Source organism: Bison bison, unplaced genomic scaffold (assembly GCF_000754665.1).
Source record: "Bison bison bison isolate TAMUID 2011002044 unplaced genomic scaffold, Bison_UMD1.0 scf7180017864068, whole genome shotgun sequence".
NCBI classification, from domain to species: Eukaryota; Metazoa; Chordata; class Mammalia; order Artiodactyla; family Bovidae; genus Bison; species Bison bison.
The window spans coordinates 12,718,141-12,742,019 of NW_011494640.1; the positions used below are offsets into that span (position 1 = coordinate 12,718,141).

Sequence of the window (23,879 nt, forward strand, 5' to 3'; positions counted from 1 at the left end):
CACCAGGGAAGCCCTAATTTGTGTCTTCCTAATTTCCATTGTATGGAGAACTTTTCATGTTTATCGGCCAGCCCATCTTTCAGTCCTAGGAAATAGTGGCATCTCATTTTTGCTTTCAGGCTGGCTTTAAAATTAGACAAGAGAAACACCTATCTATATTTTGTGATGTACTATCCCAACATTTTCCACATCTCTTTTTTATCTGTCAGCCAACGCCATTTTTCAGAGAAGGCAATGGCACCCCACTCCAGTACTCTTGTCTGGAAAATCCCATGGACAGAGGAGCCTGGTGGGCTGCAGTCCATGGGGTCGAAAAGAGTCGGACACGACTGAGCAACTTCACTTTCACGCACTGGAGAAGGAAATGGCAACCCACTCCAGTGTCCTTGCCTGGAGAATCCCAGGGATGGGAGAGCCTGGTGGGCTGCCGTCTAAGGGGCTGCACAGAGTCGGACACAACTGAAGCAACTTAGCAGCAGCAGCAATGCCATTTTTGATGTGTACTTGTAGCCTAGTTTTCCCTTTTCCATTAGATTATCCTAACATTTTTGTTGCTGAACAGGGTTCTTGGCCTTCCCCAATCAATAGAAATGGACTAGAGGCCAGACAAGAAATTCAGACAAGGCTTTACTGGGGCCCCTGCTGCAGCAGGGAGGAGTGAGAACAAAAAAACACGTTCCCTTGCTTACTCACTCCTTGAGTGCAGCGGGGAGGAAGGCGGAAGGAGAGAGCTTGTTCCTTACATGGGGTGAGGGTAGGAATGTGTCCACAGGTAGGACAGAGGGGTAGCTTTGGTGTTTTGCTCACCTGTTAGGTGGTACTGTGTGCAGGGGAGTGTGCACAGTACCCTTACTGTGGTGCTCCCAGCACCCCATTTTTGCTCCAGGCTCTTTGAAAGTGGCAATTGGGTTTTCTTTTTTCTTTTTTGGGGTCTCTTTGTATCTTTTGTTCAGAATCTGTTCCACTGCGCATGCACACAACTATTTTTAGTTCCATACAATTCCTTTGTATTTTGTTGCATGAAGAGAGGTGTGTCCCAGTACAAACACTGAAGCACAGCAACAAAAGGTGCCAGGCCTGTCTTAATTCTAGCTAGTCGTGGAGAAGGTTGTTGTTCAGTCGCTCAGTTGTGTCTGACTCTTTGCAACCCCATGAACTGTAGCTCGGCCAGGCTTCCCTGTCCATCAATATCTCCCTGAGTTTGCTCAAACTCATGTCCATTGAGTTGGTGATGCCATCCAACCATCTCATCCTTTGAAGCCGCCTTCTCTTGACCTCAACCTTTCCCAGGAGAAGGTACAGGGTACCTATGCCTGCACAAGGACAAAAAGCAGGATGGATGAGATATGGCATGTAGAAGCTGGGAACAGAATGCCTCTGAGAATAGTCTGAAACTGAGGATAATAATAATGACAATGCCCAAATTCCAGGACTCAGGACACAAGAATCATGCTACTCGTTTATGAGTATTATTTCTAATCCTTACAATAATAGATGGGGAAAAAATGGAAACAGTGATAGACTTTATTTTCTTGGGCTCAAAATCACTGCAGATGGTGACAGCAGCCATGAAATTAAAAGACACTTGCTCCTTGCTATGGGGTTGCACAGAGTCGGATGCAACTGAAGCGACTTAACAGCAGCAGCAGCAGCTCCTTGGAAGAAAATCTACACAGTGTATTAAAAATCAGAGATGTCACTTTGCCAACAAAGGTCTGTATAGTTAAAGCTAGTTTTTCTAGTTATCATGTATGGATGTGAGTTGGACCATAAAGAAAGCTGAGCACCAAAGAATTGATGCTTTTGAAGTATGGTGTGGGAGGAGACTCTTGAGAGTCCCTTGGACTGCAAGGAGATCAAACCAGTCAATTGTAAAGGAAATCAGTCTTGAATGTTTATTGGAAAGACTGATGCTGAAGCTGAAGCTCCAATACTTTGGCCACCTGATGTGAAGAGCCAACTCATTGGAAAAGACCCTGATGTCGGGAAAGGCAGGAGGGCAGGAGGAGAAGGTGGGGGACAGAGGCTGAGATCATCAGATGGCATCACCAATCCAATGGACATGAGTTTGAGTAAGCTCCAGGAGATGGTGAAGGACAGGGAAGCCTGGCATGCTGCAGTCCATGGGGTTGAAAAGAGTCAGACATGACTGAGCAACTGAACAACAACAACTTTATAGATAAGGAAAATAAGGTTAAAGGCCACAGAACAATTTGGAATGTCCAGAGAAGAGCTGTTCAGCATGCAATAATTCAGGAAGTTCTTTATTCACTGATTCATTTTCCATCGAGTATCAATTTGGGGGGCAGAGAATTTTATTTGGCTTTGGGCAAATTTTATTTGCCATTGATGGGCCTCTGCCAATCTATCGTGTTAGGCACTGAGAAAGCACTGCCTGCAGCCAAACAGGAAAGCTTATGTAAAAAACAAACAAAGAAAAAAACCCAGATTAATTGGCAACTGTGTGTGGGTGTGTGCTAAATTGTTTTGGTCACGTCTGACTCTTTGCAACTCTATGGACTGTAGCCTGCCAGGTTCCTCTGTGCAAGATTCTCCAAGCAAGAATACTGGAGTGGGTTGCTATGCCTGCCTCCAGGGGATCTTCCCGACCCAGGGATGGAACCTGCATCTCCTGCATTGGCAGGCTGTTTACCACTAGCACCACTTGGGAAGCCCTACCTGGCAACCAGGGAGGCCTAAATCCCACATAGCCACAGTCCCTTCAGCTGAATGGTCTTGGAGGCCCTCACTCACTGTCCAGTAGAAAGGATAAGGGTAGGCTCCCTTGTGGAACTGTCTCAGCTCTACCTTTTGAGTTGGGTGAATCAGAGTGGGCCTCATTTTTATCATTTGCAAAATGAGGATAATGGCAGCAGCTACCTGGTGTATTATTTCCCCATGGCTGCTGTAACAAAGTACCACAAATGCAGTGACTTTAAACTAATAGATGCATTTGCTTATAGATCTGAGGGAAGTGCCGAAGAATTGATGCTTTTGAACTGTGGTGTTGGGGAAGACTCTTGAGAGTCCCTTGGACTTCAAGGAGATCCAACCAGTCCATCCTAAAGGAGATCAGTCCTGAGTGTTTATTGGAAGGACTGATGCTGAAGCTGAAACTCCAATACTTTGGCCACCTGACGTGAAGAGCTGACTCATTTGAAAAGACTCCAATGCTGGGAAAGATTGAAGGCAGGAGGAGAATGGGACAACAGAGGATGAGATGGTTGGATGGCATCACTGACTCAATGGACAGGAGTCTGGGTAAACTCTGGGAGTTGGTAATGGACAGGGAGGCCTGGCGTGCTGCGGTCCATAGGGTTGCAAAGAGTTGGACACAACTGAGAGACTGCACTGAACTGAACTAAACTGAACTGAACTAAACTGAACTGAACTGATAGATCTGAGAGGCAGAAGTCCAAAAGTCCAAAATTCTGAGGGGCAGAATTCCAGGTTCACTGGGCCCAAATTAAAGTGTCTAGAGACATTCCAGGGCTGCTCCTGAAGGCTAGGGGAGAAGCCTTACTCATCTCTTCCATTTCTGGTGGTTCCTGGCATTCCCTGGATTGTGGCTGTATCCTTCTGATCTCGTCCCCCATGGTTACGCTGCTTCCTCTCTTCTGTTTTTCTTAAATCTTCCTCTAACTTCTTCATGGAGCCCTGCCCCAAGGCCACAGGTGCCAGGCCTTTCATCAAGGCCACTGAAGTGGAGCCCAGAACCAAGGTCACCTCTGGAACTGACTAAGCCCCTTTGTGGGGCTGCCCAGGTGGTGCTAGTGGTAAAGAACACGCCTGCCGACTCAGGAGACATAGCAGACTTGGGTTCACTCTCTGAGTTGGAAAGATCCCCTGGAGGAGGGCATAGCAACCCACTCCAGTATTCTTCCCTGGAGAATCCCATGGACAGAGCAACCTGGCGGGCTACAGTCTATATGGTTCCAGACGTTTGGACATGACTTAGTGACTTAGCATGCAAGCCCCTTTGTAACCCTTACCTAAAGCCTCCTCCCTGGCCACCAATCACCACCAACAAGCTTCCTGATCCCATTTTAGGCAAAAATGCCCACCCCAGTGCTCACCCTATAGCACTCTGACCAATCACCTAATGTCACCCTTCCAGCAGGAATTCTGTCTTGAGGCTATAAAAATTGGCTACTAACCCAGGGAAAGCATCCGCTCTCCCTTGAGCAGGGATGCTGTAGCTGTTCTAACAGCCCCCAGTCCACTGTGCTAGCAGCACCCTCATTATCTCCCATCCTATTCTCAAGAAACTCCCTTCTGAAATACTGTGTCTGGAAATTCTTTTCCAACCCGCACTCAGACTGCCTAGACTTTCCTCTTATAATAATACATGTGATTGTATTTAGGGCCTATTCTTATAATCCTGGATAGGCTCTGCATCTCGAAAATCTTAACTATCTAAAAAGACTGTTTCCATTTAAGGTAACATTTACAGGTTCCAGGCATTAGGGCCTGGAACATTCGATGGCTGTTCTGCTGCTGATTACACTGAATGTTGTTAGAAGGAGATCTGCCAAGGCCAGCAAAGGACTGAACACAGCATCTGCCAATAGAAACCCAGTACATGTCAGTCTGTTTCCGCTTTTAAAAAATGGTTTCTAAGGAAGCCTCCCTAATACGGCTGCGATAAAGTCCAAAGCACAGCTAGAACACGTAGTAGGGCGTAAGAGATTAGTTTTTTGGTTTTAGTTCAGTCGCTCAGTCGTGTCCGACTCTTTGCGACCCCATGGACTGCAGCACGCCAGGCCTCCCTGTCTATCACCAACTCCCAGAGTTTACTCAAACTCATGCCCATTGAGTCGGTGATGCCATCCAACCATCTCATCCTCTGTCGTCCCCTTCTCCTCCCGCCTTCAATCTTTCCCAGCATCAGGGTCTAAAGAATGAGATAAAAGCAGAAGCGCTAACAGTTTGGCTCCCGCTACTTGGGTTTGCACATCACGCAGTCCTGGCTGCCTGCTAATAAGCGTCAGTTGTGTCTGACTCTACGACCCCATGGACTGTAGCCCGCCAGGCTCCTCTGTCCATGGGATTCTCCAGACAAGAATACTGGAGAGGGTTTCCGCGCCCTCGTCCAGAGGATCTTCCCCACCCAGGGATGAAATCCAAGTCTCTTAGCTCTCCTGCACTGGCAGGAGGGCTCTTTATCCCTAGCGCCACCTGGAGCTGCCTAAGACCTCGCCTTCTCACAGTCTCACTCCCTCCCAAGAGACGTCTCTATCTCTAGGTCCCGCCTTCTCTAGGTCCCGCCTCCTCCACGCACTCGCCCCGCCTTCGCCCCGCCCACCTAGCTGGCCGTCCTCCTCCCGTAGTGTTGAAGGCGTGAGGACCTTCGCGGGCTGTTCATCTTACTGCCTATCAAACCCTCGCCCATTCTATCCAAGTATGTCACCTTTTTCGGCCTCCAGTTTATTCTCCCAACGAATTAGATTTAATGAGCTTCATGGTGGCGACTCACCTGCTTTCAAATGAAAATCGAGAGGAGGAACTGTGAGAATTAGACGGGCAATATTTAAGACAGCCCGCACGGAAGGTTCGGGTCCTACACACAGGCCGGTCGCCGAGCCTGGGCCCGCGCTCCGCGCAGGCGCAGTGGGCAGGACTCACCATGCCGACTGTCAGCGTGAAGCGAGATCTGCTCTTCCGAGCCCTGGGCCGGACCTACAGTGAGTGCGCGTCCCGTAGCCTGTGCTCTGCGCCTCTCCTCGGAGGCTGGGACCCTCTTGCAAAAAGGCGTTGTGGCCACGTTTATGCTGCGCGCAGGTTTTGGCCTCGCGTTCGGGGTCCAGCTAGGGTAGGCCAACCGCGGATGTAGCCTCTGGGAACAGTTTGCCGCGGGTGTCAGGGCAGCACCCGCACGTGCTGGGCTCGCAGTGTCATTCATTCACGGGTGTCTTACGGAGCGCCTCCGGCGTACCTGATGCCAGGGGGTAGAACAGGAATGAAGCTCCGGATGGCATTCCAAGTGTAGCCAGTGGAGTGCAAGAAGAGCGCTCTGGGAACTCCCATTTGTGAGCAGGAGCAGGAGGCACAGCCTGCTTTCCTTCCTAGTTTTATTTTATTCACGTTTACCTAACGCCGGTTATGTGCCATGTATTGTTCTTGGCGTTTGGGGAATACAGCGGTGCACAGGGCGCCTAAAGTCCACCACGTTCACATTTCTGATGAAAGGGGCAGATAATAAAACCAGCTTAGTAACTGATGCTGGTTTGGATAATGTTAAATGCTAGCAGGGAAACAAAAAAGATACTGTGTCTGGAAAAACGTTAATTAGGTGGTAGCATGTGGTCTCAGAGAAGGCAATGGCACCCCACTCCAGTACTCTTGCCTGGAAAATTCCATGGACGGAGGAGCCTTGTGGGCTGCAGTCCATGGGGTCGCTAAGAGTCGGACACGACTGAGCGACTTCACTTTCACTTTTCCCTTTCATGCATTGGAGAAGGAAATGGCAACCCACTCCAGTGTTCTTGCCTGGAGAATCCCAGGGACCGCGGAGCCTGGTGGGGTGCCGTCTATGGGGTTGCACAGAGTCGGACGCGACTGAAGTGACTTAGCAGCAGCAGCAGCATGTGGGCTGAGCCCTGAGTGACGAGGAGTCGACTCGGTGGACCTAGTCTTCAGGCTGCCCCTTCATCTCTTCAGTTTTAAAAAACACTGCCACTGAAAAAAAGGGGAAATATAAAGTACACTTACCAATTATCCTATACATGTAGCAGTTGAAGGGACATCTGCCGTGTCCAATGTTATCAGCTTGTGTAACGAGTGTGATAATTGGTTCAAGGGCTCAATATAGCAAGCCCCTCAGGTACTGCTCTCTACAATAAGATACTACTGTGGAAATAAAGTTAGGTTTAAAAACTAAAAGCTCTTCAGGTGTACTTTTAGATACTGTGGTGCAGCTAAGCCTTGAACAGTCCAAGTTTGAACTGAGCGGGTCCACTTAGAGAAGGTTTTATTCTCAGCAGTAAATACTGAGGTTCTACATCATTTGTGGTTGTTGAATCCTCCCATGCAGACCGCAGGAGGGCCAACTGTCAGTTATACAGAGATTTCGGACCTGGTGGAGGGATCCGAACCTGGATCCCTGCCTCCTTCAAGGGTTACCTGTATTCTTAAAGTGTTATTCTCCCTAGTCTTTTGTCCTTGTTGTTTAGTCGCTAAGTCATATCTGACTCTTTTGCTTCCCCATGGACTGTAGCCCTCCAGACTCCTCTGTCCATAGGATTTCCCGAGCAAGAATCCTGGGAGGTGGGTTGCCATTTCCTTCTCCAGGGGATCTTCCGCACCCAGGGATGGATCCTGAGTCTTCCACATTGGCAGGATTCTTTACCACTGAGCCCCCTGGGAAGCCCGGTGTTTTGCCCTAAGTCCCTGAAAATAGATGTAATGCTCTTGTCCTCTAAACGGGGCTCTTATTCTCTATGCTGTTTATTTCATGCTATGCTTTTTTATATTTCTAACCCATCCTTCTAAACCGTATTCTCACTAATTTTTTATGATATATCTAAGTTACACAAGGTGGTATGTAGCAAAATTTGTTCAGGACAACTGTGGTAAATTCCCACTTGGATATCCATATCTGGGAAAGTAAGAAATAATCTAGGTTTTAAAAAATGGTAAGATTTATAGCCTATTTAGGATGGAGGAGCCTGGTGGGTTGCAGTCCATGGGGTCGCTAAGAGTCGGACATGACTGAGCGACTTCACTTTCACTTTTCACTTGCATGCATTGGAGAAGGAAATGGCAACCCACTCCAGTGTTCTTGCCTGGAGAATCCCAGGGACAGGGGAGCCTGGTGGGCTGCCGTCTATGGGGTCACGCAGAGTCGGACACGACTGAAGTGACTTAGCAGCAGCAGCACCATCATCTGATGTTTTATTCTCTAGCTACCCTCTCCCTTTTCTTCATATTGAGAGATATCAGGTAAACTTGATTATTCATAAATATCTGTTGACTGCTGGCTCATTAAAGTTTCACTCAGGAAGATTGATGTTGGTGTACTTCAGACAGTTCAGGAATAATACTCATTATTATTTTATATTTCACGTGTTCTTAATCTTTTAAATGTTAATTAAATTAAGGTCAGATTCTGTACCACTAAGCCATCAGGGAATCCCTCAAGCTGCTTTTATTCTATTCATTTTGCTCTTCTGGGGCAGTTTTGTCTCCTTAGTCCATCTTTTTTTATCGCCTTTCTGTTAAGATGTTTTCTTCTTGCCACTCGTTTTCTTGTTAACTGATTTGTTTTCACTGTTCTTCAATTCTGGGCCTGTCCTGCCTTGGTGTAATTGCTTGCAATGCTGCCAGAGCCACTTCTGTATATCATATAAACCCCAAAGATGTAGTTACTTAGGGGGGTCATTTTGTTAGAGGGAATCATTAAACATGATTTATTGTTGGTTCATCCTTGCATTTAAGTGGTGAAATAGAGCTGAAAGGAATAAAACAAATTGTATGATAATTAGGACCCAATAAAGGATTCAGTATATTTTAATGAGTCCAAACAATTTTGTCAGTAACCATTTAGTTATCTACAGATAATCCTCACACTTAGCACCTTAAAACAATGGTCATTTGGTGTATGTTTCTGAGGCTCAAGGACTGGGGAGTGACTTAGCTGAGTGGTTCTGACTTTCACCTGGTTGTAGTAAAGGTGTCAGGTCTATACTCATCTCAAGGTCTAATGGGCTGGAGAGTCTTAATTCCAAGTTCACTCAAGTGCTTGTTGGCAGACAGCAGTTCCTTGCTGAGTTTTGGTCAGAGGTTTCAGTGCTTCCCACCTTGACCTCTCCATAGGACTGCTTGCAACATGGTGACTCGTTTGTCCCAGAGTGAGAGGTCCAGGAGAGCAGATAGTCAAGAGAGAGCTCACAATAGAAGCCACAGTTTTTCCTAACGTATCAGAGGTGATATACCATCCCTGGCCATATTCTCTGGGTCACAGAGACCAATTCTGGCACTGTGCAGCTGGAGACTGCAAAGGATGTTGGTACCAGAAGACCAGAGGCAAGTGTTCTTGGAGGCCAGCTTGGGACCTGACTAGTACCGTCTGTCCTGTGGCCCCCAATGATTCATGTTCCTCCCACATGCAACGTATACTCCCTCCCAAAGCCGCAAGAAGTGTCATCGCATTACAGCAGCAGCTCAGAACCCAGTCTCTTCATCTAAATCAGGTCCAGTTGCGGACGAGGCTCTTCAGTGTAGTTCCCTAAGTACAGCTCCTCGAGTATAATTACTCTTGACCCGAGAGACTAAAGAGACAGGTTATCTGCTCCACCTGCACCTAACATACTGTGGTAAGACAGGCCTAGGACATTGTTCTTCAAAAGATAAGATTGGAGACACAAAGGACTTACTGGTCTATGGTAGTTCTGAAATTGAGCTGGTAAATGTTGGAGATTCTTGATTAGAACTCCAGGCCTGGGATCTTTGTCCTTGGTTCTGCTCCACCCTCTAGTCTCTTGGTTCTACCCTCCGGATGATGCTCTTTACTTTATTTTTTTGGTGAAAAGAAAGCACTCTTTACAGCTGATTGGTTTTCTCAGTCTTCTTCCCACTAACAGCTTTTGGGTATTCATTTCTTCCCGTCTCTGTCCCTTTTAGCTCCAGCTTGCAATGTTTGTGCATATGTATTTCTTTAAAAAGAAAAAAAAAAAACTCTGGATCTTCAGTCAGTTTTGTTGGTTTCCACTTCCTTGGTCAAAAGCCACAGCACTCACGGATCTCTGAAATAAGCTGTTCTGTACCTTGGGCCTCTGCTGACACAGTGCTCTTATTTAAACTCAGTTGGGAGACTGAATAAATTTGTGAGGCACATCCTTCATTTCTTGATCCATAGTGCCTTTTGTCTGAGTGAACAGTGTTTTTGATTTTGCTGAGTCTCAAGAGTTTACAGTCACACCCTTGATTTCATCTTTAGACCATGTCTCCCTGGCAATGCTCTGGATTTGCTTTTTGCTCAGAAGTCATTTTTTAATCTTAGCATTTGTTGTATCTGAGGAGACTGAAAATTTTTAAAACCATCAAGTCCCAGCTCCTTTTTGTTTGCTAGTCTTCATCTCTTCTCTCACATTATAAACCACTGTGTCAGCACTGGATGGAAAGCTTAGTTAATATCACCCTGTTGAGTGGGTACATTTTCTTCAGTCCTGGTAACTGTCAGCAATAGTGTTGCTAAGCTTTGCCTCTACATGAAAAGGATACTGGGTCTGTCAGTTTCCAGTAACACTTCCTCACTTTCCTCCATGTCCTTACCTGCCTCCTTGTCGGAGACTGAGGCTTCAAATAACAGCTTTGTCAGGCACTTGAGGTTTTGTTTACGCTGTCAAAGCCCACCTCCTGACTCCAGAGCCTTTCTTGCGTTTTGTTTTGTTACGGCAGCACTCCACTTCCAGGGACCGAAGTCTATGTTAGTTATTTACTGCTACATCACTGATTACACCAGTATTTAGGAGGCTAAAATGACAAGGCTTTATTATTTCGCAGTTTCTGAGAGAGGAATCGAGGGAGGAGCTGCGGAGCTGGGAGAGCTGGCCGTGGGTCTCCTACCAGGTTGCGGGCAAGCTGTCAGCTGGGTGTGCAGTCATCTCGGAGCTGGGCTGGGCTGGACAGTGTGCTTTGGGTTCGTCCATGTGGTCGTCTGAGACCTCAGTTAACAGGGTGCGAGCACCAGGAGGAGGGCTCGATGGGGGCCTCTGTCACCTCCTGCCCTAGTTAATGACACTCGCCACCTACACGTTCACCCCACCAGGGACCTGGGAGCCATCCTAGGCACCTCCTGCTCACTCACTCTTCCCGCCTCCCAGTCAGCCTTTGCGCCTTACAGATTCTACCTTCCGCATTTCTCACATTCTTCCTTCTCCCTCACTCACTGCTGCTGCTTTAATGAATTCCTCACTGTCTCACTTGTTTGCAGTAGATTCTCTGCTCCAGTTCGTCTGCCACCCTGCCACCATTCTTTTTTGTTGTTGTTGTTTTGGCTGCACCATGCAGCACGAAGGATCTTAGTTCCCTGACCAGGGATTGAACCTGGTCTCCTGCATTGGGATCACATTCTTAACCACTGGGGATGCCAGGGAAGTCCCCTGCCACCATTCTTTAAAGCAGGGGTCCCCAACCTCTGGGATCTAATGCCTGATTTTCTGAGGTGGCGCTGATGTAATAAAAAGAGAAATTAAGTACATGATAGACGTAATGTGCTTGAATCATCCCCCAGGTCTGTGGAAAAATTGTCTTCCACTAAACCGGTCCCTGGAGCCAAAAAGGTTGGATACCACTGCTCTAAAGTGCAGATCTGATCATGCTGTTGCCCAGCTGGAAGTCCTGCAGTGTAATTCCCCATCGCCTCAGGCAGGACGGGGGGCAAATCCCTTGGCATCAGGAGCTGACTTCTCTCTACTTCTTCCATTGTATCTCTTCCTGACATGAGCCTCATGCAGCATTCATAGGGAACGTGCCAGATTTCTCATGCTGTTGTCTCACTCCCCACGGTCCCTGCCTAATGGACTCCTTTCTGTGAAGTTTTTACTGACCCTCAGTTGATGACTTCCTTTGTGCCAGCTCTGTACCTTGCACTTAACATACCTGCATTTACATATCTGGTTTGTTTGCTGGAGTAGGAAGTAGTTATGGCAGGAATTGTGTTTTATTTATCTTTGTAGCCCTGGCACCTAATATAGTGCCAACTCATAGAAGATGCGCAGTAAATGTTAACTTGAATTGAACTTCAATGTCAGGATCAGAAATCTTAAGACCAGCTTAACACTAGAATATACTGGTAATGATGGTTTGTGTTCCATTCTTCGTAACATGAAAACCCTGACAATGCTGTGTATCAGGTAGCAAAGCGAAGTAAGATATGATTTAAAAGTAAGGAAGAGAACTATTAATGATTGCAGACCTACTGTGTTTCAGGATACTAGGTGAAGCCCATTATCTGCATGAATGCATTTAAATCTTTCCAACAGTTGCGTGCATGGCTGTAAAATACTACTTTATGAGGCATAGGAATCAGAAAGTTTCCATAAGGTGCCAAGCTCTCAGGACTAGTGGAACAGTCAGAAATTGAACTCAGACTGAGCTGGCTCCAAAGCCAGCTGTCAGGCCACCTCAGAGAATTTGAAATGATAGCAGTTATATGACGTGATTCTATTGTGTTGGATCTGTGATTTGGACCCACTTTACATTAGATCCCTGCTTGCAAATTGTTTTTCTTCCAAGTAAGTGTAAGAAGGATGGCATAGATGTCTTCAAAATAATTTCAGAGTAAAAGCTTCTAGCATTTTACTGTTAAATATGACGTTCTGGTCACCCCACTCCAGTACTCTTGGCTGGACAATCCTGTGGAAGGAGCCTGGTGGGCTGCAGTCCATGGGGTCGCTAGGAGTCGGACATGACTGAGCAACTTCACTTTCACTTTTCACTTTACTGCATTGGAGAAGGAAATGGCAACCCACTCCAGTGTTCTCGCCTGGAGAATCCCAGGGACGGGGGAGCCTGGTGGGCTGCCGTCTATGGGGTCGCACAGAGTCAGACATGACTGAAGCAACTTAGCAGCAAGTGTAAGCTCCCCATGCTTACAATCAGGTAATCTGATTCTATAGCTGATATTAGTTAGATGAATCAGCCCTTTATTTAATAGTTTTGTTTTTCTTTCTTTAAAAATTGTTTTTGATCAAGCTTTTTTTGTTTTTAAATGGTGATATCTGATGCCTGATATCTAGTATGTTCGGTGTAAGACAGTTAAAAAGATGCAGTTTTTATGTGCTATTTGCATTTGTACTGAACAGATTAAAATTTGTAATCTCTTTTTTTCCCCCTAGCTGACGAAGAATTTGATGAACTGTGCTTTGAATTTGGACTGGAACTTGATGAAATTGTATGTATTAGATACTTCTTTAATATTCTGTATCTAAGTTCATTACATTTTATCTTTGATGCCTTATGGTTAGACTAAGAGGAAACATTTGTGGGCCCTGGTGGTTTCTGTGTTCTCTGTGTTATGAGACTAAGCTCTGATTCCAAGTTGTTGCTTTATGTAAAATCTCCACAGGGGTTCATGCCTTTACTCGGACGCAGTCCTGTCGAGGCATCAGGAAGGGGTCTGGGAGCAATGGAAACTGAGCTTCAGCCGACTTGCTGTCTCCTTGGCCTCTGGCCCCTCCTCCTCCATTTCCTCTGAGCCCCATCCCACCTTCCTCCCATGCTTGTTCCGGTGTTAATTCATTCTTCATTTATTACTCTACACATTGATCTTGTAAAATGATCTCCTGCCTTTTGAAGAATTGCTTGTAAAAATGATTTTGAAACATTTTCCTGGTCTTTGAATTGTACACTGATTAAAATGTTTAAAAAATAGCTTTATTTACCAAATAGATAACTAATATTGATTATGTATTAGAAGCACTGTGCTTGTAAATAAAAAGATAATATTTCTTGGTAATTAGTGTTATTTTTTCCCCCAAGCCTTCTTAATCTGTTCAGTGTATAAAACACTATAAGGTTAAAAAAGCCTTCAGACTGACAAAAACCTGTGTTGTCTTGTCTTAGTTTTCCTGCTGCTGCTTTACTAATGTTACAAAAAAGAATTTTTTTAATGTTAATGAGCATCTATATGCTCGAGAAGTCAGCTGAGATTTCTATAGTATATGTTAATTTTATTAGAATTCAAAATTATGTTTGAGGTTTTGTAATATCTAAGCATTGGACTGAAGGTCAGAAAAAATGAAGTAATAGTTTGAGCTACCACATTTACTAGCTGTGGAACCAGGGACATTACATTGCCTTTCTGGGCCTATTTTTCATCTGTAAATAAGGAGTTTACATGTATGATCCTTTCAGGGATCCCTGTAGATCCCGCTGGGCTTCCCTGGTGGCTCGGACAGTAAAGAGTCTGCCTGCAATGCAGGAGACCCAGGTTCGATCCCTGGGTCAGGACGATCCTCTGACCTGGAGAAGAAATGGCAGCCCATTCCAGTATTCTTGCCTGGAGAATCCCATAGACAGAGGAGCCTGGCAGGCTACAGTCCATGGGGTCTCAAAGAGGTGGACACGTCTGAGGGACTAACACTTTAACTTTCGCTTATCATAGATCCCTCTGGCTCTGAAGTTTCTGTGGTTATTGATTTCCATAACATTTTTGTTAGCACTGATAAACTGCATTGATCACAGTCATCACCTGTGATCTTTGTATGAACTGAGATACTGAAAATGGGAGAAGGCTTAGGCAGCCATGTCTTTTTTGTAAAGGATCTCTAGTTACATTTTCTCCCCTCCTTTATATGGGGTCCTGCCTGAAATCCAGCACCCCTATGAAGTGACTCATTTTTCTTCACTAAAACATTAGCAATTTTGTTGACCCCTTTGATGGAACTCAGTTTAAATTCTAATTTTTCCTGCCTCTTCTCATATCCTCCCCCGTCCCTTCCCCATTTCTTTTCTCCTCTTCCTCTCCTGACCCCTTCTCTTCCCCTTGCTCTTTATCCTCTTTTTTTTATTTTTTTGTTTCTTTAAAAAAAAAAACAACTTATTTTTTCAGTTTAGTTCAGTTGCTCAGTCGTATCTGACTCTTTGCAACCCCATGAACTGCAGCATGCCAGGCCTCCCTGTCCTTCACCAACTCCCGGAGTTTACCCAAACTCATGTCCATTGAATCGGTGATGCTATCCAACCATCTCATCCTCTGTTGTCCCCTTCTCCTCCTGCCCTCAATCTTTCCCAGCATCAGGGTCTTTTCAAATGAGTCAGCCCTTCATATCAGGTGGCCAAAGTATTGGAGTTTCAGCTTCAATATCAGTCTTTCCAATGAACACCCAGGACTGGTCTCCCTTAGGATGGAGTGATTGGATCTCCTTGCAGTCCAAGGGACTCTCATGAGTCTTCTCCAACACCACAGTTCAAAAGCATCAATTCTTCTGTTCTCAACTTTCTTTGTAGTCCAACTCTCACTTCCATTCATGGCTACTGGAAAAACCATAGCCTTGACTAGACGGACCTTTGTTGGCAAAGTAATGTCTCTGCTTTTCAATATGCTGTCTAGGTTGGTCATAACTTTCCTTCCAAGGAGGAAACGTCTTTTAATTTCATGGCTGCCATCACCATCTGCAGTGATTTTGGAGCCCAGAAAAATAAAGTCAGCCACAGTTTCTCCATCTATTTGCCATGAAGTGATGGGACTGGATGCCATGATCTTTGTTTTCTGAATGTTGAGCTGTAAGCCAACCTTTTCACTCTCCTCTTTCACTTTCATCAAAAGGCTCTTTAGTTCCTCTTCACTTTCTGCCATAAGGGTGGTGTCATCTGCATATCTGAGGTTATTGATATTTCTCCCGGCAATCTTGATTCCAGCTTGTGCTTCTTCCAGCCCAGCGTTTCTCATGATGTACTCTGCATATAAGTTAAATAAGCAAGGATAATTGTTTTACAATATTGTGTTGATTTCTGCCATACATCAACATTCTTTTTTTATTTTTAAATTTTCCCTAATTTTCACAGTATGCCTACTGAGTTTGAGATGGCCAGTGAAGGTGTTCCTTGGAGCCCACAGTCAAAAAGCACTATGAGCCCTGGGCGGTTCCAGCCTCCTGTGGACTCTGTGATTCCTCAGGTGTAACTCAGGTGCATAGTGCTCATTGAGGAAAGTGAATTCTTCAGCATGCTATACAAGTGTAGATTATACTTCTTTGGGAAGTAATCTGAACTGCTTATCTTGTGGCAGTGGGAAAGCCCCATGTAAAACAAAATACATCATATATTTTGATAGGAGTGCATCAGTTATTTTAGCAGATGATTTGTGATAGAAATAGCAGGAGTTCCAGTTAAGTGGGGATAACTAGTGGGTAACATTAACAGTTGGAGTATGACTTCTAAGGAATTTGATTGGAAATAAGTATATAGGTATTTTCCTGCCATGGTAAATGTAGAGAACAGATTTAACTTCTTGGCAATGATTGTTTTTAAGAAAATCTCTACAGTGTGGTGATTGAGATATTCTAAGCTTTTTACTTCTGCACTGAATTTATTCTAGTGGTATTTCTTCCCCTTTCTCCCTCGTTTGTTTTTGCTCTTGCTGCTTTGTACCCTTTACTGTCCTTAGACCTCTTCCCATTGTACCTGTGAGTGAGTGAGTGAGTGAAAGTCACTCAGTCGTGTCCAGCTCTTTGCGACCCCATGGACTATACACTTATAATTCCTTCTGATTTATACCACAGCTTCTGATGATCCCTTAAAATGTTTTTGTTTGCTTTTATAGTATTATTCTCATTTTCATGTTGCTTCTAGTCTTGGGTGCCCATAGGATTTAGCTTTTAGAGTCATTATCTTATAAAAAGTTGCATATCTTTTCATTTTTTTTCTTTTTTCTTTCTGTCTCTCTCTCTTTTTGTTTCTTGGTTCGTGGGGTCTTAGTTCCCTGACCAGGGATTGAACCCAGGCCCTCAGCAGTGAAAGTGTGGCGACCTAACCTCTGGACCGCCAGGGAATTCCCAAAATAGCTTTTATTTGGTGAATTTCCTTAACTTTGTCTCATTGACACTTTCGTTATTGCTGCTCCTTGGTTCTTATTGTGTTCTCCTTGGTATTTTCATTTTCTTTTAGATCAAGGATGGGCAAACATTTTCTGCCAAATAGCAACCTTTTGAAAGCTACATAGAGTCTCTGTCACAACTCAGCTGTTGCAGTATGGAAATGACAACAGATGAAATGTAAATGAATAGGCCTGACAGTGTTTCAGTAGAACTTTATTTACAAAAACAAGTAGTAGGCAAAGTTTAGCCCTCGCCTTGCTTTAGACAGCTTTCTGCTGCTCTGGAAAGAACATGAACAGTGTAGTTACTTCTTTATAGGACTGATAATGACTTTTTCGAAAAAAATTTAGATTTATTTAGTTTTGTTTTAATTTTTGGGTTTGTTTTAGACATCTGAAAAGGAAATTATAAGTAAGGAACAAGGTAATGAAAAGGCCCATGGGGCCTCTGATGTTGTTCTCTACAAAATTGACGTCCCTGCCAATAGATATGACCTGCTGTGTCTGGAAGGATTGGTTCGAGGACTTCAAGTCTTCAAAGAAAGGTAAGGGAGTATATTCATTAAACCCGTGGCTAAGTGGGATTTCTTTTTTCTTTGCCTGTCACTGTCAACAACCCTGTTTAAGTTTCTGGAAAAAAGCTTGTTGGACAGATCCACAGCTTTGGGTCTGCATGGAGAGCTGACTGGAGCCTGTAGATGTAGCCATTTGAAAGTTGAAAAAAAGAGTCATAGTCTTTCTTTTGGGGAGCATGTTTTAAAACGAGTGGTTAATGATTTTATGGCTTCTTTAACAACTCTTTAGTGGGTTCATGTGAGTTCCTTCAGTAATCCAGTTGGAATAGATAGTTTATGGGGTTGGTTAAAGGTTGGGAGAAAAGCAGAAGGGTGCAACTTTATATGCTGTTTTCTTAAGAATTCTGAGGAAGCTCAGAAATGGAGCTTCCTGACTGGAAAACGGAAGATCTCGTGACGGCTGTGGGCAAGTTAATCGACTTCTTTAGTTTCAGGCTTGTAATTTATAATGAAGAATGTTTTCAAGTCCCCTTCCGACTCTTCATGTAATACATATAGAAAATGATGAATATGTAAAGTGAAAAAAAGGTGAAACAGTAAAGCTATCAAAAATAATTATAAAGAACAGACTGTTGGACTCTGTGGGAAAAGGTGAGGGCGGGATGATTTGAGAGAAGAGCATTGAAACATGTATACTATCATATGTGAAACAGATCGCCAGTCGAGATTTGAGGTATGAGGCAGGGTGCTCAGGGCTGGTGCAGTGGGATGACCCTGAGGGATGGGATGGGGAGGGAGGTGGGAGGGAGGGTCAGGATGGGGAACGCATGTACACCCATGGCCGATTCATGTATGTCAGAAACCTCCACAATATTGTAGAGTAATTAGCCTCCAATTAAAATTAAATAAATAATGGACATGGAAAAAATTATTATTTTTTCATTACTTACCCATTATCTTGTCAGATGCAAAAGAATATGAGCCTCAGGCTGATAGGCTGCTGCTGCTGCTAAGTCACTTCAGTCGTGTCCAACTCTGTGTGACCCCATAGATGGCAGCCCACCAGGCTCCCCCATCCCTGGGATTCTCCAGGCAAGAGTACTGGAGTGGGTTGCCGTTTCCTTCTCCAATCAGGCTGATAGGCTAGACTTTGAAACTATGAGGCCGTCAGATGAGAGACAGGTGTTGGTGAAAGGGTGATAATAAGGCATTTGGTTAATAAGATGGTTAAAATTTGAGGGTTGACCCAGTTGCTTCTCTGCGTGACGATCAGATGTTTATTTTATTTTTTATTCTTTGGTTGCTTTGGGTCTTCGTTGCTGTTCACAGGCTTTCCTCTAGTACTCTCTAGTGGTATGTGGGCTTCTCATTGTGGTGGCTTTTCATGAGATGAGGGTTTGATCTTTGGGTTGGGAAGATATCCTGGAGAAGGAAATGGCAACCCATTCCAATATTCTTATCTGGGAAATCCCATGGACAGAGGAGTCTGGTGGGCTACAGTTCTTGGGTCGCAAGAGTCAGACAGGACTTACCGACTAAACCACCACCGCCATCTCTCGTTGTAGAGCACAGGCATACGGGCTTCAGAAGTTGCAGCACGTGGGCTCAGGAGTTGTGGCCCATGGGCTGAATTGCACCAAGGCATGTGGAATCTTCCCAGATCAGGGATCGAACCCATGTCCCCGCTGCATTGGCAGGCAGATTCTTATCCACTATACCACCAGGGAAGTCCAGATGTTTATATTTTTAGGGTCAGGGATAGTCTCCTTACATTGTGTTTCCCAAACCTGCCTGATAGGAATTTAACAGGCACCTCATATGATTTTTATGATGAGAGAAAATTAGGAAAATGACTTAAAACCTTTGCTACCCGAAGTGTGGACCAGGGACCAGCATCTGTAACACCTGGGAGCCTGTAAGAACTGCAGAATCTGCTTCTGCCCAAGACCTCTTGAATCAGAATATATGCTTTAACAAATTCACCAGTTGATTGTAGGCACCTTGAGGTTTGAAAAGCACTGTTAAAACAATGGTTCCCACCCTCGCCTGATATAACAATCACCTGAACTATGTCTTCAGAATGTACCATTTACCAGGCCTTTCTCTTGAATAGCCTGATTCATTAGGTCCAGGTGGGGCCAGACCATCTGTGTTTGTAAGACGCTCTGTTTTTCTGAGAAGTTCAAACTCTCATGGTTGGAATAAAACTTAAAGGTTATTTAGTCCAGCCCCTCAGCTGATGTTTAAATGCCTCCATACACTTTGCTTAATTAAAGGTTTTCTAGTCTCCTGAGACTCCAGTGATGGTAATATGCATTACCACAAGGCATCATAGCCCATTTTTAAACACTAGAAATGTCAGAATATTTGTTAGGATTTTATTTTTAAATACTCAGCCCAAATTTGATTTGCTATAACTTTAACCCATTGTCCTACTTCTGTGCATTTTGTATACTTTCTATACACAGAAGAAATTAGTTTCAAATGTTTTGACTAGTAATGAACACATTTATTTTAATATTTTAGGATAAAGACTCCGATGTATAAACGGGTAATGCCTAAAGGAGAAATCCAGAAGTTGATCATCACAGAAGAGGTAATAAGGATCAATTCTCATTTTTCGTTTAAAAACATTCCTTGTGTGTATATCTCTCTAAGGTGGGACAGAGCTGACCCTTCTGCCAAATGTAGTTTTCTTTGATCATTGTATATTTAGCCTCTAGCTCTGAAAAACTGTCATTTTGTTTTTACCAAAAAGTGAAAGGAGACAGCATCTGTTTTCTATGAATTATTTTGGAAAATAACATCCAAATGTTTGCTTAAAATACTTTTAAGGTAATTATTTAAATTGTGGTGTGTTAATAACATTTAGAAAAAAAATCTCTTGGGGGAAGGCTGTTTTGGTAGAAATACCAAAAGCAAACTACTTGAGCAAACTACTTGAAAGGTTAATTTTTTAAATCAACAATTCAGTAAATTTTCAGATATCTTGCTGAAATGTAAATTCCATGAGGACAGTGACTTCCTCTCCTGTCACCACTGTATTTTATTGTTGATTGAATGAAAATTTGTGACAGCTGACTTTCTATTACAAGATGTTATTACAAAGAAAAGCCTTCATATTTACCATCTCTACTGATAAAATGAATTTCAGACAGCTAAAATACGCCCGTACGCTGTTGCAGCGGTTCTCCGAAACATAAAGTTTACAAAAGATAGATATGACAGCTTCATTGAACTTCAGGAGAAATTACATCAGAACATTTGCAGGTTTGTGAATGTATCTCTTTCTTGCTTGCTTCTCCCTCTTTCTCCTCCTTCCCTCCCCTTCTCTCTTCCTCTTTTCCTCCCTCTTTCCTTTCTTCCCCCTACCCCCGCAGACTTTTAAAAAATTTTTTTCTAAAATAAGAATATGTGAGAATAACAAGAAAGTTTAATGAAATTTAAATTTAAGTAAGTTTAAATTTGGGGGTTTCCGTGTGGCTCAGATGGTAAAGAATCTACCTGCAATGTGAGAGACTTCAGTTTGATCTCTGAGTTGGGAGGATTCCATGGAGAAGGGAATGGCAATCCACACCATCTCTCAGAGCTTGCTCAAACTCATGTTCATTGAGTTGGTGATGCCATCCAACCATCTCATCCTCTGTCCTCCCCTTTTCCTCTTGCCTTCTATCTTTCCCAGGATCTGGGTCTTTTCTAATGAGTCAGCTCTTCTCATCAGGTGGCCAAAGTATTGGATCTTCGGCCTCCACATCAGTCCTTCCAATGAATATTCAGGGTTGATTTCTTTTAGGAATGATTGGTCAGATCTCCTTGCAGTCCAAGGGACTCTAGAGTCTTCTCCAACACCACAGTTCAAAAGCATCAATTCTTTGGCGTTCAGCTTCTTTATAGTCCAACTCTCATATCCATGGACTTCCCATGTGGCTCAGCTGGTATAGAATCTACCTGCAATGTAGGATATGTGTTCGATCCCTCAGTTGGGAAGAACCTCTGGAGAAGGGAAAGGCTACCCACTCCAGTATTCTGGCCTGGAGAATTCCATGGACTGTTTAGTCCATGGGGTCTCAAAGAGTTGGACCCGACTGAACGACTTTGACTTTGACTTTCACTTTCTCATATCCATACATGACTCCTGGAAAAACCATAGCTTTGACTATACGGACCTTTGGTGGCAAAGCTTTTTAATATGCTGTCTAGGTTTGTCATAACTTTTCTTCCAAAGAGCAAGTACCTCTTAGATTTTTTAACTGTATTTTCTTTTTTGAGATTTTTAAATAACTGAATTTTCTTATTCTATCTTTGACATTGCTATACATCATTTCCCATACAGCTCCCTTTAGTGTGATGATCTTCAGATCAGTTTAATTCCTCAACTCCTAAAGGTCAAGGAAGGTAACAGTGGGAGTCCTTGAACTAATGTCAGTTTTTCAAAAATCTTAATAAAAGTTACTGATAGGAAACATCAGTCTTTAGCTAACATACCAAGTTTTTTTGTGTGGTCCTAAAATATAGCAACATAAGTTACCTCATGCTAATCAAAGGTATGATTAATAGTTACATATGTCTTGAGTATAAAAGGGAAAACATAATTCTTATTTTTTAGTAATTGCAGTGATTGCAATTTGGTAGACTATGGAAACTAAAAGAAGCTTGTGTGTAAGGGATGGGCTGGACACAGGATTGGGAAGGAGACCTTGGGTGTTTTCTGCTGGTGTGAAAAATACTTAAAAAAAAAACACCTGTGGTTATGTTCACACAGTTTCTTTTCTTGAAACATTTTTGAGTACATGGTAGAAGAAGCTTTTTCTAGGATTCTGAATAACATTTATTCCAAGTTGTTTTATAAAAACAATCTATTTGTCGTCTTCCAAATATGTCACTCTTAAGCAAAACAATAAGAATTTAAATATAGTTTCACCATATAGGTCAAGATAGAGGATTTCTGATAGGCATTGATATAGCTAGTAAGTACTTGAGCCCTGTTATCTGTTCTGGTCATTTGAAGAATCTAGTTGTTATCTAAATTGTAAGGCATTTCCTTAATTCAGCTTAAAGTTGTATTTTATGCAGTATTTCTGGAAATCATGAGCTTTTTCTAAGGGGAGGTATAAATTATATCCTAATACTCTGATATGCCAGAGTCAGTAAATCCTAATTTGTGTTTTTCAAGAGATACAATCATTTCACTTAAATTATAAGTGATTTATAGTGAACTTTTATTGGCATAAAAGTTGTTGATCTTCCCTTATTATCCTTTGATAGCTACAGTATCTGTATCAGTATCACCTCTTTTATGCCTATGTCTTCTCTTTCCCCTTTGATCAGTGTAGCTAGAAGTTTTATCAGTTACTTTAGTGGATATCTCTGTGTGTCAGTTTTCACAGAACTAGCTTTTGGTTTCATTGATTTTTCTCTGCTTTTGTGTGCGTATGTGTGTATCTGTTTTTGTTGATCATACAGTGTTCTGTCTAAGGCTAATTAGTCCTTACTACTGAGGCGAGACCTTGTTCCTACTTTACCCATGGCCCCTGTGAAAGATTGGGTTTTCAGTCTGTGTGAGCACTGTTGCGTTGGATGGTTCTTTGCCTGGCCTTAGGTGGTTTCCTCACATGCTCACACTGATTGATACTCAGCAAGTTCTTGAGGGGGCCCCTCTGCAGATCGCAGAGCTCTCTGCCTGTGTAGCTCTGTTCATCTCCAGTGCTCTGTGTGGTGACCTCTGGCCGCCATCTTGGTCTCCCGAGGCTCTCAGCTGTGTCTCTTCAACTTAGGGAGTTCACTGGGCTCCTGTCTGACCCCCTTTCCTGCCCTGTGACTTGAAGTCCCTCCAGGCAGCCAGCTGGGCAGTCATAGGGCTTACCTTACCTGTTTCCGGTCTCTCATCTCCCTTATCTCTTTCCTGTCCTTCATCGCCTGAGGTCCAGTGCCGGCCTTAGAAACCATTGTGGTATATGTGTCTTCCCTCTTTTGTGATTGTGTCAGGCAAGAGAGTCAGTCTAGTCTCTGTTACTCCTGGAAGTATCCAGCAAACTTTTTACTTCAGGTATTTTATTGTTTATCTCTATAGAATCTCTTTGGTTCCCTTTTAACGAAGTTCTCTTTTTTTCGCTTGGTTCTTTCAGTCGCTGCTTTTTCACAGCAAGACTTTACCAAAATTCTTGCCAGTATCATAAGTAGAATCTTGATTTTTATTTTTATTTTTCATATCTCTTTATTTGGGGGATATTAATCCTTTTTCTTTACCTGTGTCGTAGACCTTTCCTCTCTGTGTCTTTTGACTTGTGGGGTCTTTTGATTGTATAAAATTTACAATTTGGGTATCAATATTTATCAGTCTTCCTATATGACTTTTGTGTTTTGTGTCTTAAGGGATGTCCTGCTCCACAGTGTTAATTAAGCATTGTTCATTTATGTTTTCTCTGAATAATGTTTATGGTACCTTGTTTGTGTATATGTATGTGTGTATGTACCTATGTTTGCTGTTTGTTTTTCAAAATGCATAGCTCTCTGATCCATCCAGAATTTTTTTGTGATTGGCTTGAAGTTGAAATTTAGCTACATTTTTGAGATACTGTTTTCGGATTAAAAAACCAACATTAATGTCCAAGAAAACATGGATTTTCTTACTCATGGGTTTATCAGTTGTTGATTTATCTAAACTGACTGGACCATTGTAGTAGCTTTTTTTGTAGTGGTAGTAGTATTTTAAAAATCTGCATAGTGATTTGAAAATCCAGGTCATCTTAGCACTGATTTGTATGGGTTGGCTTGTTGGGAGTATGTTGTGTTTCCCTGTTTTCATACACACTGCTTTCTGATTG

General features: G+C 43.3%; 1 protein-coding gene across 1 annotated transcript in view; it reads left to right on the top strand.

Moving 5' to 3' along the window:
- Positions 1 to 5,600: 5,600 nt before the first annotated feature.
- The window catches only part of FARSB (phenylalanyl-tRNA synthetase, beta subunit), a 75,748-nt gene continuing 57,469 nt past the window's right edge, over positions 5,601 to 23,879 (top strand). The window contains exons 1-5 of the mRNA XM_010837072.1: positions 5,601 to 5,684; positions 12,840 to 12,895; positions 16,931 to 17,085; positions 19,582 to 19,651; positions 20,210 to 20,325. Of these exons, the coding sequence (XP_010835374.1) occupies positions 5,627 to 5,684; positions 12,840 to 12,895; positions 16,931 to 17,085; positions 19,582 to 19,651; positions 20,210 to 20,325 (455 nt within the window). The 5' untranslated portion in view covers positions 5,601 to 5,626. The remainder of the gene's footprint in view (positions 5,685 to 12,839; positions 12,896 to 16,930; positions 17,086 to 19,581; positions 19,652 to 20,209; positions 20,326 to 23,879) is intronic.